The sequence below is a fragment of the Vigna umbellata genome, chromosome 1 (assembly GCF_029865625.1).
Source record: "Vigna umbellata cultivar VRB3 chromosome 1, Vumbellata_1.0, whole genome shotgun sequence".
NCBI lineage: Eukaryota > Viridiplantae > Streptophyta > Magnoliopsida > Fabales > Fabaceae > Vigna > Vigna umbellata.
Window position 1 is genome coordinate 69,577,520 of NC_142165.1, and position 13,850 is coordinate 69,591,369.

Below are 13,850 nucleotides of genomic sequence, written 5' to 3' on the forward strand. Positions count from 1 at the left end.
TGTTTTTCCATGTTTCACTTCTAAAAATTCTTATTTTATATTAGGCTTAATACCCTATTTTGTCCCCAATTTCGCTCGACAATGTCAAATTAGTCCATCTTTTAAAACGTGCGTCAACTACGTCTTTACTTAATAAAATTTATATCAATGAAATCCCTTCCGTTAAATCCGTACAAACGGCGTTAATAGAAGAGAGAGAAAAATAATTAACGTCGTTTGTACGGATTTAACGGAAGGGATTTCATTGATATAAATTTTATTAAGTAAGGATGTAATTGACGTACTTTTTAAAGGATGGACTAATTTGACATTGTCGAGCGAAACTGGGGACAAAATAGGGTATTAAGCCTTTATATTATTTTGTGTTGTTCATGTTTCATTAATCTTATGAGTTAAATTCACGTAAAGTGATAAACATATTTGAGTTTGTTGGTTGTGTCCTAACATTCATTAAAAGATAAATAAATTTAAATACCAAAATTTAAATATCAAATTAGACTCTTATCAATTCTCCAAAAAGAAAGATGACTCGCTAATACAACATTTAAATACCAAAATTTTCGATACAAACAAATTTCGTGAGATGCATTTTTATACTACCACATTTTATATCAAGTAACAAGAATAATTAATTTATTAAGTAACAAAATAATTCCTTTATGATGTGGAAAATCACATTAATGTACAACGCAGCAGAATGATATCTGCAACCAAGTGACTGAGATAGGTACCAGAATAACAAAATATTAACTCTTATCTAACAAAAAAAATGTGAACAAAAGAACAAAACAACTGACAAAAATGGAAGAATAATTTATGATTCTAGTATTTAGAATAATAAATTATCAACTTCATCTGAGTGAAACATCATAAAATGACACATTTTGAAAATAAAGGAAATGTTTAATCTATAATTGCTTAACCAAAGCTCTTAAAGACATAGGTCAGGAACAGCTTAAGAAATAGAGTATGTCACATTCTCTTTCAAAGGCATTACAATAATGTTTATTTGACATTGATGATTTATGAACAGTCAAGGTCGAAGTGCCGGTATGCACATCTTGGCAATTATTTGACTGCCACTAGTATGCTAAGAAGGGAGAGGTTTTAACTCTACTTTTCTTGATAAAAAAAACAAACAAAAGCAATCAATTAGACATGTTGAAAGAACTATTCCATAGGGATTGCACAGTTCCATGATACATAGGCAATGAACTTTCTTCTGGTGACTCCAGGTTTGGTAATCTGTTGATATCAGAAGAGCAAAAGTAAGAGTTACTGGTGTTGTCACTGTAATAAGTCCCTCCATTTCCATCATTTCCTTCTTGTGGGTATTTCAATTCAACTTCTTCACCTTCCTCACTAGAGGAGTTCAGATTTCTCTGCATCAATTCTCTGAACACTGTTGATTTTAGGAGAAGTCCTAATGCTGTTGGGGAAGATGGCTTGTTGCAAGGGCTCAAAGGGTTCATATACTTGGAAAAGTCTTGCTTCTTGGTACTGTCTAATTCAGCTGAGGAGAATGAATGCATGTTAGAGTTGGATACCTCAATGTTCCCTCTTGTTTGCATTGAGTTAGAGGTAGCAAAGGGTTGAGGGTCTGTGCCAGGCTTTTGATCATGTGAAGCAATAGGATGTGTTCCTGGTCTTAGCCATCTGATGTAGGTGCTCAAGTCAAAGTTTGTCACAGCATTTATGCCTCTGTACTCAATTGCTGCAATGTCATATGCACGAGCTGCTTCTTCTTGTGTACCTTCACAGGAACACATGAGCACATGGATGAGGTGACAGCTCTTTATCGATCAAATATTTGGATCAATCAAGGTTTAAAATTGCTGTCACAGTACCAGTTTTATCACAATCTCTGATATTATGAGAACTTACTAACAAATGGGACAAATACAATTATATAACGTCCGCAAACCTTACATTAGAATCGAAATTTGGGTAACCATTTATTAAAACTTTGATATGGATAATGAATCTTCCTAGTTAGCGCATCATCTAAGTTGTAATCTTTTGACCCTTTGTAATAAAAATCTTCGTTAACTAAAAATAAAACAAATTTATAGTATATAAGTAGATCTAAATCTTATTTTTGTAAAATTGAATTAAATTTAAGATTATTTTTTTAAGATTATCAAAGTCATCCAACCTTTATTCTAGTTATATTGTTATACATCTATAGTCTCATCTCCTATCCGTCGTTATCAAATCATTATTGATGTCCAGTCCCTTGTTCAAGATATATATACCTTGGTATGAAGAGGTAGGCTGAGTTGAAAATCTTATTTTGTTTTCCAAAATTCTTCTTATTTTAGACATGGATGAATGGTGAAGTAGCCAAGTGGTGTTCTTTGTGAGAAACATGGGATTATGTTAAGTTTGAAAACTCACTGTAAGTCCCAAGGTATAGGTACTTGTTGCCAAACACTCTCCCAATTCTTGCCTCCCATCTTCCATTGTGATGGTGCCTGTGTTTAGTTTTCATACATAAAACCTTAGCACCATGTATTTTGTTGGACAATAAGGTTTGATTACAAAATTTAGCAAATGTTTCACCTTGCTACTCCTCTATACTTTGATACACCTCTGGAAAAACCACTGCTCCTCCTACAATAAAAACACAAAAACAGGATATAGAGCTTCCCAAAACAAGCCAAAAGATTTAATTGCAGTATTTCTTGAAGAAATGGGAATACCTTCTCAGTGAAGCAAGATATTCTTCTTTGGTTACTGTTTTCATTATCTCAATTTCTTTCTCATAATCAGACACCTGCAAAAATATCAGTATGTGAGAAATTGATATCAGTCAGATACAAAAACTTATGCTTTGTTATGTATGATAAACATACAGGAAAATTTGTGAAAGTTGATGTTCCCCAGTACTTGAGTGCAGCCAAATCATAAGCTCTAGCAGCCGCTTCTTCATCATTATAAGCTCCTGGTTGAAGCATAAATTTACCCAAAAGGTCAGTTTCTCTATGTATCCTTGAATTCAGAGAAAACACTGTTAAAATCATACAGATGACCTACTTACCCAAATACACTGCTCCACATCAAGAAATCAACAAAGCCACATACAAAAACAGAACAACAATGCAATGAGCAATCAAAAATAAATATTAAAAACAACAAATAGCCAACGAAAGTGAAGTGGGGAATGAGTTCAACATCTACCTTGCTTTCCTTTCTTCTTCTGAGTGGGATTCCATGTCCCTTTATCCCATAGATGTGCTTCAAACCTTCCAGTCCACCTGTGTCTGCTCCCCAGAAAGACTATAGTTTTAGCTTGAAATCAGAAAACAATCACTAAAAGAATTGGAAATAGTTAAAAAAACTGAGAATAAGGACCTCTATGATTCTCTTCTCATTTGTTCTATGTTTTAAAAACTACTTTCTAAAACATTTCCACACTACTCAATGATCAATTTTTCATCCAAAATCTACTGTTTCTAAAGTTGTTTCCAAAACAGATATTTTAAAAACCAAAACATAGAAGCACTTGGTGGCAGTACCAAGTTGTTTATGTTCTGCAATAAACTGCTTTTGAAAACAATAAACAAACAAGGTCTGAGATATGTTTACGAAGATCATGCCTGCTAACACCCCTGAACCTTGAACTTCTCTTCACAGTGGTGGCAGTACCAAGTTGTTTATGTTCTTCTAACTTTTCACCTTGTTGTTCATTGCCACCTAACACTGACATAGACGAACCTCTTCGCCTCCTTTTGACACACTTAGCAGCAATAACCTCACTACCATCTATAACAAGCAACCTATGGTTTCTAGGGCTCAGTTCACATTTCACAGGTGCAAGCTCCATTTCACTCTTCTCTTTTCTTTTTCACCAAACAACAATGCTATTACATGGAATGATTCAAGCACTCACTTCTCTGTATATATATATATACTTCAAAAGAAACTTGTCTCATTCTTAACTTGTCATTTTGTTGTTTAAAACTGGATTTTGGAACAAAGACAAAAAAATGTCGATGATAACATTACAATAAAACAAATTCAATTGCTCACAACCCACGAAACCAATAACTTGTAGCTATTTATGAGCATACTCTTATTAAGGTATAAACAAAATTACCCTGTTCATGTAAGACAACGTTTGATTAGTTGATAACCATCTAAAAATGGTGCATTGATTTTATCAAAGCCTACAAGAGTTTATTATGTTATATCTTATCACTTCCATGTGTTACAGAACTGAAACCAAACGAGACTACGTAGGATCGTAGATGGTGAAATTCTTTTGCAAGAATGAGAAAAAAAGAAAATCACTAGAGTAACCATTATATATTTGTTTATGGATTGCACATAATTGGGAATGAACAAAATGGGAAGTGAATACTTGTATAAAATTAATAATTCTAAATAAAATTAATTATACAAAGTTAACTTTGAACTGGTATAATTTTTGTCAAGCTAATAATTAAATTTAGTTTAAATTTTTTTATTTAATGAAAAATTATTTAGAGTTGTTTTAACTCAACCAATTACGAACTAGAATGAATTCTTAATATAAAGTTGTTTTAACTCAAACATAAATGTCTATTTAAAATCTATGAATGAGTATTTTTAATGTAATTCTAGATTATCTAATGTAAATTCAAACACGTCAATATGTAAGAATTCAATAAAGTGATTTGAAATAAGTTGATGATTGGAAATATTTTTTGAAATTTTCTTTTAATTTTTAACTTGTTTCCTTGAAAATTACTTGGTTCAAAAATAAAACTTATACAGAAGTTAATGTACCTTTTAGCTTAATCTTTAGTTTTGCTCTCCATAAGATTACATTAAAGATTAAGATTTTAGGAGAAAAGTAAATATAATGTTACAAAAATGAATAAAGTATTAAGTTATAAGAGAAATGGTTTTGGCATGTTTTGGATAATGAGTTAAAAGAGTGTTTAGTGCAGTTTTTGTTTTTTGGGAAGAGCATGCAGGAGTTGTTCGTGTCGTGATATGATAAAATTTGTCAGTAATGATAGTGGTTTGAGTAAAGGCGTGGCAAATGTCGTCCACTGTGAAATTGTGCAAAAGTTCCGACTAACTTGGTCTCTTACCTAGTACCGGATAAATGACAGAAACAGTTTATTCTCTCTGCGGAGCTTTTCAAGTTGTGATTAATTCCTATGCAAAGCCTTCAAACTATTAATTCCTTTTACTTTGACTCATCCAAAGCTTCACAGTTAACTCTCAAAACATTTCCCACTAAAATTGTTGTGAATTTCTTATCACAATTTATTACAAGCCATTTCATGGATGAAATTTACCAAAATAGTGTACTTTCTTTGTTTTAGAATCACTAATAAGAATATATAGTAATAATTATTACTATATTATCATTTTATTAGGTTTAATTCAGTTTTTATAAATTTTATTACTTTTAAATAAATGTCCTAACTTTTTGTATTTTTTAATAAGTAATTATTGTTTAACTTTGTAGTTATTTGAGATAATCTGATTATTACTTTAGATTGTTATTGATTACATATGTCTTCACGTACGTAATTAAAAACTAATTCGTTCGGTATTCTAATTTTAGAAATCAATTTACAAATTAATTATAACATTTTATTTATAATACTGACTATCTTAGTAATGGTTACATATAGGATAATGATACTTTGATAATATTTTTTTGACAACATTTTAACATCATTTACATGTCATTGTGATCGGTCCAAAATTACTCTACAATCAATAATAATAATCATAAATATCAATATGGACCAATCACAATGAAATTAAAATGTTGTCAAAAAAATGTTGTCAAAGTATCATTATCCTTACATATATTATCTTTATCTTTTTTTTTATTTTTTTTTCTGGTTAATTTGTTATTATTTCTTATTTATATTTTAGGTTTAACTCATATTTATTTTATTATAAATAAAGGATCCAACTTATATATTCATCACAAAAGGAGATTAATCTTATACATAGTTTTTCATTATATTCAATATAGTATCTAGAGTTTGGTTCTTTTGAGGAAAAAACTTTATGTTGTCTTGTTACTACACCCTCTGCTAGCAGCGACAACGTCATCTACCATTACCGGCAGAGTTGTAGTATGTCGCTATCACTACCGGAGTTTCAGTTTTAACCGGGGATCACACAATTTGGACCACCAACGACATCTTTATTGGAGCTTCTATGTGCTCTCAACACCTTTTGAAGTTGTGGATATGATCCATTTTTCGTCATGCTTGGTGGCACGTCTCGTCTTTTCTCAGTTAGCGATTTAGAACATCGAGGTCGCTCTTTTCCCTCTTTGAGGTTCATCGTTTGTGGTCACACATTCAGTCTCTTCTCAGGTAGCTATTCAGAACATCGAGATTGCTCTTTCACCTCTTTTAGGTTCCTTCATGGGATAATCTTTGATTTTTAAGGTTTCTCTCTCCTATTCATCCATGGTGTAGAAATAGATTGGCCAAGTAACCAAGAGGGGCCGAATTGGTTCCCCTTGTAAAAATGTGTCCTTTAAAAATCTTTTCAAAATCTTTTAATCTTTCTTGGAATGCAAGGGATAAAGAATGAATAACAATGCAAGAGTAAAGGGATAGAGAAATTCACACAAAGATATATAAGCCTACATCCAGTCTTCTTTCAATCAACCTGAGATTGAAAGGATTCCACTATATAAATTGAGTTCTACAACAAGACCCCTTTCAATGCACTCTCCTCTCTAACTCCAAATCTACTATAGCAAACAACCTAGAAAGAAAAATCCTCTTTCTGTCAACCCCTTTGAGATACCACACTCAAAGTTCTTCTTCCTGACTAGCAGCAACAGGGAACCACAATCATAAAAGATTGCAAACAATTTTGATCTTCCAATAGAACACCTCATAGTGTAGATTGATCAGACTTTGAAAGTACAACAACTCTTCAAGAATCCTTGATAAGATTTCTTCCAAATGAAATTATTCTTGATTCTTGGAGAACAGACGCTCATGCAATTAAGAACTCAACAAACTTTATCAGATATAAAAGTTATGATTCAAAAAGTTTTTTAATGCAAAGAGCTATGCATCTATTTATAGATATAACAGTATTGACGCAATTTAATCGATTACGTTATTAATGTAATCATTAAAGCAATTAATAGTTCCTTAACAGAATTACGTTTTTCACATTTAACAGATTAAACAATGCATGTAATCGATTAACCAAAACATACATGCCACAGTATTTAAAAGTATGACCGTTGTGGCAATTATGGTTATACTTGAAAACGCTTTTCATATAAAGCACAATTTAACCGATTAAGAAATCAATGTAATCAGTTAAGTCTCAAACTTAAGTAGTTTGAAAACTTTTTCCCTACAAAACACATCAATGCACACAGTAAGCAAGAGTAGGCATAACCACGAGTTTTAATCGATTATACTCATAATGTAATCGGTTAAAACATGTTGTTTTGCCACTATTAAGCATGTACTGATGTTTGATGAATTATAACAGATTATATAAACTGTGTAATCGATTAATTCATACATATATGCAATGTGCAAAGAGTTTTCAACATAAATTCATTTGAAAATAATGAATGCATGTCACTGATAGTTCTGGCACATATACAGATATAAACCATCAACAATTTTGCTATGTGCAAGAAACTATAAAAAATTTTGTTGTCATCATCAAAAACTCATATGTGAGATATGGGTTTAGCTTTCCATATCTCCCCCTATCAACACATGGCTTTTTTCGTTGTTGTCTCTTCTAACCTCCCTTTTTCCACCATTGCGTTTGAACCGTCCATATATGTTTTTTCTCCCATGACAAAGATGATTTTTTGTTAGTTTATTTATAGTCGTGGTGGCTCTTCAACAATGACATCTTTATCCATTGGATGTCAACCATTCATTCCTCAATGACGATTTGCAAGAAGAGATTTACATTGAGCAACTTCCTAGATTTGTTGCTTAGGAGGGGTGTTCTTAGTTGGTATTTCGTCTTTTATGTCATCTTCGCAAATCATTAATAATTTGATGTCACTCAATGCATAAGCAAATATTTTCACTAAGTCTTTGATTATATTAGTAACAAGCTTGGTACATGCGATTTGTATGCACCCGCTTAAAGGTAGTGTTGGATATATTATCTTTATCTTTTATCTTTAGTTACTTTGTTATTATTTCTTATTTGTATTTTGGGCTTAACTTATATTTCTTCTATTATAAATAGAGGACCATATGTGTATATTCAACACAAAGAGAGATTAATCTCATAGATAATTTTTTGCTATATTCAACAGTAACCAATAACTTTTAGTTTCGTAAATTGGTTACTACTATAGTGACTAATTATTTTTTATCACTAAAATTGGTTACCATATAGAGATTTTCTTATAATGTTAAATATATGATTTATGTTTGTCAATATATATTTTTATACTCAACTGAGTTCCTATCTTTTTTAAATGAAATAAAGTTGGTCTTATTTACAAACAACATTAGATTGGTTAATGGAAAAGTCGATTTTTTTTAGCTTTTTTTTCCCTTATTTTCATCTCCTTCTTCTTCTCTAGACATATCGTCGCCTTCATCCCTCCATTTTTTCCCCGTCCAATCATGAGATAGGTCAGAACCTTAACCATCCCATGAAGATTCAACAAACATTGAAGCTCGCCATCAATAAGAAATGGTCATCATCATCCAAGAAAACACCAAAAGATTCAGAACTAATAACCACAACTATAACTCCAAAGTTGAAATGGAAGAAAATCTTCTTTCACATTAAAACCAACTTTAGTATGGTTATTATGACCATATATACTTCAACATACAAATCACAACATTCCAATGATCTGCATATAGGAAATTAAGAATTTGACTCATCACACTTACAGGAGATAAAAAGAATTTGACTCATCAAAATCTAGGAAGTCCATGTGGTAACTTGATAGTAGTTGTTAAAGGCACATGACATGAGATAAAAAGATATTTACAAACTTTTGGAAGAAGGAACAATGTTATGTTACATATGGTGATAACAACAAGGGAAAATTCCTTGGTATAGGAGAGATAGGAAGTGAAGACACCTTGATGATAAAGGATGTACTATTTGCACAAGGATTAAAGCATAATCTACTCAGTATAATCCAACTATGTGACAAAGTTTTCAAGGTAACCTTTGAACCCAATTATTGCACTATCCATGAAAAATATTCTTTTGAAATTGCTTTGAAAGGTATTAGGCATGCAAATATTTATTTAAATGATTTAGGCAATGCATCAAATAAAAACAATTCATGTTTACTAGTAAAAGAAGAAAATTCATGGTTGTGATATAAGGTAGTTGCTCATATTCATATGTAACAATTGAGTAAGCTTATATCTAAAGACTTAGTAATTGGTCTACCAAAACTAAAATTTGTAAAGGACAAATTATGTGTTACATGTCAAAAGGGTAAACAAATTAAATCATCTTTTAATTTGTAAAATAGTTTTTCTAGTGTAAAATCCCTAGAACTCTTGCACATAGATTTATTTGGTTCTTCAAGGATAAAAAGTTTTGAGGGAAATTATTATGCTTTGGTTATAGTTGATGATTATTCAAGATATACATCGACGTTATTTGACGACAACTTTCTTCTATCAATAAGTATAACGACATTGTTTTTGTTTTAACTTGTCTTAAGGCATAATTTGAGAATAAAGAACATTGTAAACATAGATCGAATAGGAAAGATATAATTTTGAAAAGCATAGTACAAAATCATATTTAAAAAATCATAGTTGTCAATTCGTAGAGTGAGTAGCCATTTCAAAGCTTGCTATACTCAAAAGTAGCAAATAGTCTAATACAATGCAAATAATTAAAACTACACATGCATAATAACGCTTTAAAATCATTAGAAAAAATAAACTTCAAAATCTAAAGATTGATTGTAGCAAAAAAGCTGGAAATATACACAAAAAGACCATGAATACTATTAATATTTATGTTTCGTAGTAATTGCTCCTAAGAGCAACATTTAATGTTTTAGGGTTTTTAGTTTTACGTTTTTATGTTTCTGTTATGGGTTGCAACTAACCCATTTTTCTGATTCACTGGAACCCTATATAAACAGGGATTCCAGCATTTTGTTTTATGATGAAGAGAAAAGCATTTGAATCATCAACATATTCATATATTACAGAATACAAGAAACATTCTTTTACTTACCTCCAAGTACAAGCTTTTCTTCTCTTCCTCTTTAATCTTCTCTTGCGTTTCCGTCTGACAACCATTGGAACGAGCTTCGTTGTCACCTCCACTTGTGAATCTCCTTAGAGAGCTTTCGCTCTTTCTTTTCTCTCGTGCATATCCATTCTCAGACTCACCTACCTTTTGACAAAAGAAGCTTATAGGAAAAGTGATATTTTACGTTTCTGGGCTAGAAAATATTGGGCCTCAGCTTTTTTAGTTTGGGCTTATTTTAATATGGTACCAGAGCAGGTCCTGTACCTGTTCTGCCTCTGTTTCCGCTGCATCTATCTTTTATTACTTTGTTAGTGCTTCTGTTCTTGCCATCATGGAAAGCATGGATCAGTCCAACAATCCTTCAAGCCCATTTTATCTCCACCCAGGAGAAAACCCAGGCATTTCTCTTATTTCTCAGATTCTTGATGAATCCAATTACACTTCTTGGAGTAGAAATATGAGAAGAGCTCTTCTCTCCAAGAACAAGCTAAAGTTTATAAATGGAGGGATCAAGAAACCTCAAAGAGAAGATTCCATTTTTTATTCTTGGGAAAGGAGTAACATGATTGTGCTATCTTGGATTATCAAGACTCTTTCACCCCAGATTGCAGAAAGTGTTATATATGTGAAAGATGCTCAAGAATTATGGGAAGAATTAAAGGAAAGATTTTCCAAAGGAGACTATTTTAAATTCTCTGACTTGCTCCAAGAAATTCATTATATTAAGCAAGGAGAAAGGAGCGTGAGTCAGTATTTTACTGACTTGAAGATTCTATGGGAGGAAATGGAATTTCTTAGACCCATCCCACGGTGTAGCTGCAAGATTCCTTGCAGTTGTGATCTTTCTAAGGTCTCTTATAAGTACAGGGAAATGGAACATGTTATCTGCTTTCTAAAGGGCCTGAATGAGTACTACAATACTATGAGAACACAAATTTTGCTAATGGAACCTTTACCCAACATTAACTGTGCCTTTTTTTCTCATAATGCAATAGGAAAGACAGGAGAAACATGGCTCTGGACTCACCAACCAAAATGAAATCAAAGTTCTGGCAAATACCACTGAAAAACAGAGTCATTGGAAGAATGATCAAGGTTGGAAGAGTCATCGACGTGGATTCACACCTCGTGAACAAGGAAGAAGGAAAGGAAGAAATCCTAACTATGGGAAGCAATGTTCCCACTGTCATAAAATGAATCACACAGTAGATGAAAGCTACTCTAAACATGGATATCCACCGTGGTACAAGAAAAGTGACAACAACAACCAAAACAGTATTGGACAGAGTGAATTGGGGTCTGTAAGTGCCTGCACTACTTCTGCTAAAAGATCATAGGCCAACCAGCAAAATAATACTAACATTGTTCAAAGCTCCTTCACCCCAGAACAAATGCAGAAAATACTGCAGATGCTCGAAAAGAGTGATAGCCCTTCTCATACTATCAGTCAAATGCATAAAAACACTGTAGAGGACAGACAAGGTATGTTCTCATGGATTATAGACACAGGGGCCACAGATCATGTGACCCATGACAAAAATTTGTTCATGACATTCAGTAAAATCAAACCCATATCTATTAAATTGCCTAATAACTCCACTGTTACAGCCCATTATGCAGGAACTCTACAATTTTCAAAAGATTTCACAATTTTCAATGTTTTATGCATACCTAATTTTAGTTTCAACCTTATATCTGTTCAAAGTTTAACCAGAGATATAGACTGCACACTAACCTTTTCCTCTAAGATGTGTCAGATCCAGGACAGCTCTACATTGAAGATGATTGGATGTGCTAAGGTGTATAGAGGGCTTTACTACCTACAGGCTGTTGGAAGAGATCTGGCACCTAATTTTGTTTTTTCTTATGAGCATGTAAACATAAATCTATGGTATTATAGGCTGGGCCATCCTGGACATAAAATTGTTGAAAGAATGTGCAAGATTTTCCCTTATATTCAAATTGTTTCTGATAGTGTTTGTGACATCTGCCATTATGCAAAGCAACACATATTACCTTTCCCTAAAACTAATTCTTTGTCAGAAAATTGTTTTGATATTATACATTGTGACATATGGGGTCCTATCTCTATTCCGTCTATACATGGGCATAGATACTTCCTTACTATTGTTGATTATTGCAGTAGACATACCTGGGCTTTTCTTATGCACAACAAGGGTCAAACTAGAGAGCTTCAACAATCCTTTGTCATGAAAATTAAAACCATTAGGACTGACAACGGTCCTGAGTTCAATTGTTCCAACATGTACAATTCTTATGGAATTGAACATCAAACTAGCTGTGTTGAAACTCCACAACAAAATTCTGTTGTGGAGCGCAAACATCAACACATATTGAATGTCACCCGTAGTCTTATTTTTCCATCTAGTATTCCTTATGCTAACTGGTCTTATGCTCTATCCCATGCTATATACCTGATTAATAGACTGCCTTCCCCTGTTATTAATAATAAAACCCCTTATGATGTATTGTATAATGATCCTCCCACTTATCTTAACTTAAAAGTTTTTGGGTGTTTATGTTTTGCTTCTACTTTAGAAAGTAACAGAAATAAATTAGACTCTAGAGCTAGAAAATATATATTTCTAGGATATAAAAGTGGTGTAAAAGGTTACATTGTTCTTGACATCAAGACTAGGGAAATCTCTATTAGCAGAAATGTCATTTTTTATGAAGACATCTTTCCTTACAAGAATGAGCAAGGAAATAGGAATGACTCCAGTAACAGTGAAGGCAACACATCTTTTCTTGATAATTTACCCTTCACCTATGAAGAGGCTTTGGTTGAGGATAGAAGAGGAGACCAAAGACCTGCTGATAACACTGATATCAGTGTTGAGAACACCAATCTCACTGAAGAACAGAGAAACAATCAAAGGAAGTTCAACAGAGTTAAGAGAACCCCTGAATATCTAAAAGACTACATACACCAAGCTGATCAATCCTCATCTACTTCTTTGTGCATCAAAAATAGTATGAAAACTCCTTATCCTATCACTGATTTTTTATCTTATAAGTCTTTATCTAATAGACATCTGAGATACACTCTTGCCATAACTACTAGCAAAGAGCCTAATTCCTATAATGAGGCTAGAAACAACCATGAATGGGTTGATGCTATGCAAAAGGAAATTAAGGCGTTACAAGACAATGGTACTTGGTTTTTGACTCAAATTCCTCCTGGAAAGAAATCCATTGGATGTAGGTGGGTCTACAAAATAAAACACAAAGCTGATGGGAGTGTGGAAAGGTATAAAGCTCGTCTTGTTGCCAAGGGCTATGCCCAACAGGAACGGATAGACTTTTTGGATACTTTCTCTCCGGTTGCTAAACTCACTTCTGTTAGACTATTACTTGCTCTCATTGCCTCAAAGAATTGGTTTCTACATCAACTTGATGTAGATAATGCTTTCTTACATGGGGACCTAAATGAAGATGTCTACATGGATCCTTCACCTGGTTTAAATACTAACACACAGGGACAGGTCTGTAAACTCACTAAATCTCTGTATGGACTGAAACAGACCAACAGACAATGGTTTGACAAACTCTCCACTTTTCTTATTTCTGCAAATTATACTCAATCCAAATCTGATAACTCCTTGTTTATAAAGAAA

General features: G+C 32.7%; 2 protein-coding genes across 2 annotated transcripts; one reads left to right on the plus strand and one right to left on the minus strand.

Moving 5' to 3' along the window:
• Positions 1-1,104: 1,104 nt before the first annotated feature.
• LOC124844929 (AP2-like ethylene-responsive transcription factor PLT2) lies at positions 1,105-3,826 on the minus strand. The gene is made up of 8 exons (XM_047321947.2): positions 3,600-3,826; positions 3,181-3,263; positions 3,041-3,049; positions 2,856-2,944; positions 2,703-2,776; positions 2,563-2,613; positions 2,398-2,474; positions 1,105-1,753 (listed from the first exon to the last, which is right to left on the minus strand). The coding sequence occupies exons 1-8, from the start codon at positions 3,824-3,826 to the stop codon at positions 1,149-1,151; spliced, it is 1,215 nt and encodes a 404-aa protein (XP_047177903.1). The 3' UTR covers positions 1,105-1,148.
• A 6,717-nt stretch (positions 3,827-10,543) lies between these two features.
• On the plus strand, positions 10,544-11,409 carry LOC148206165 (uncharacterized). The gene is made up of 2 exons (XM_088106964.1): positions 10,544-11,121; positions 11,208-11,409. The coding sequence occupies exons 1-2, from the start codon at positions 10,544-10,546 to the stop codon at positions 11,407-11,409; spliced, it is 780 nt and encodes a 259-aa protein (XP_087963090.1).
• The last annotated feature ends 2,441 nt before the right edge of the window (positions 11,410-13,850 follow it).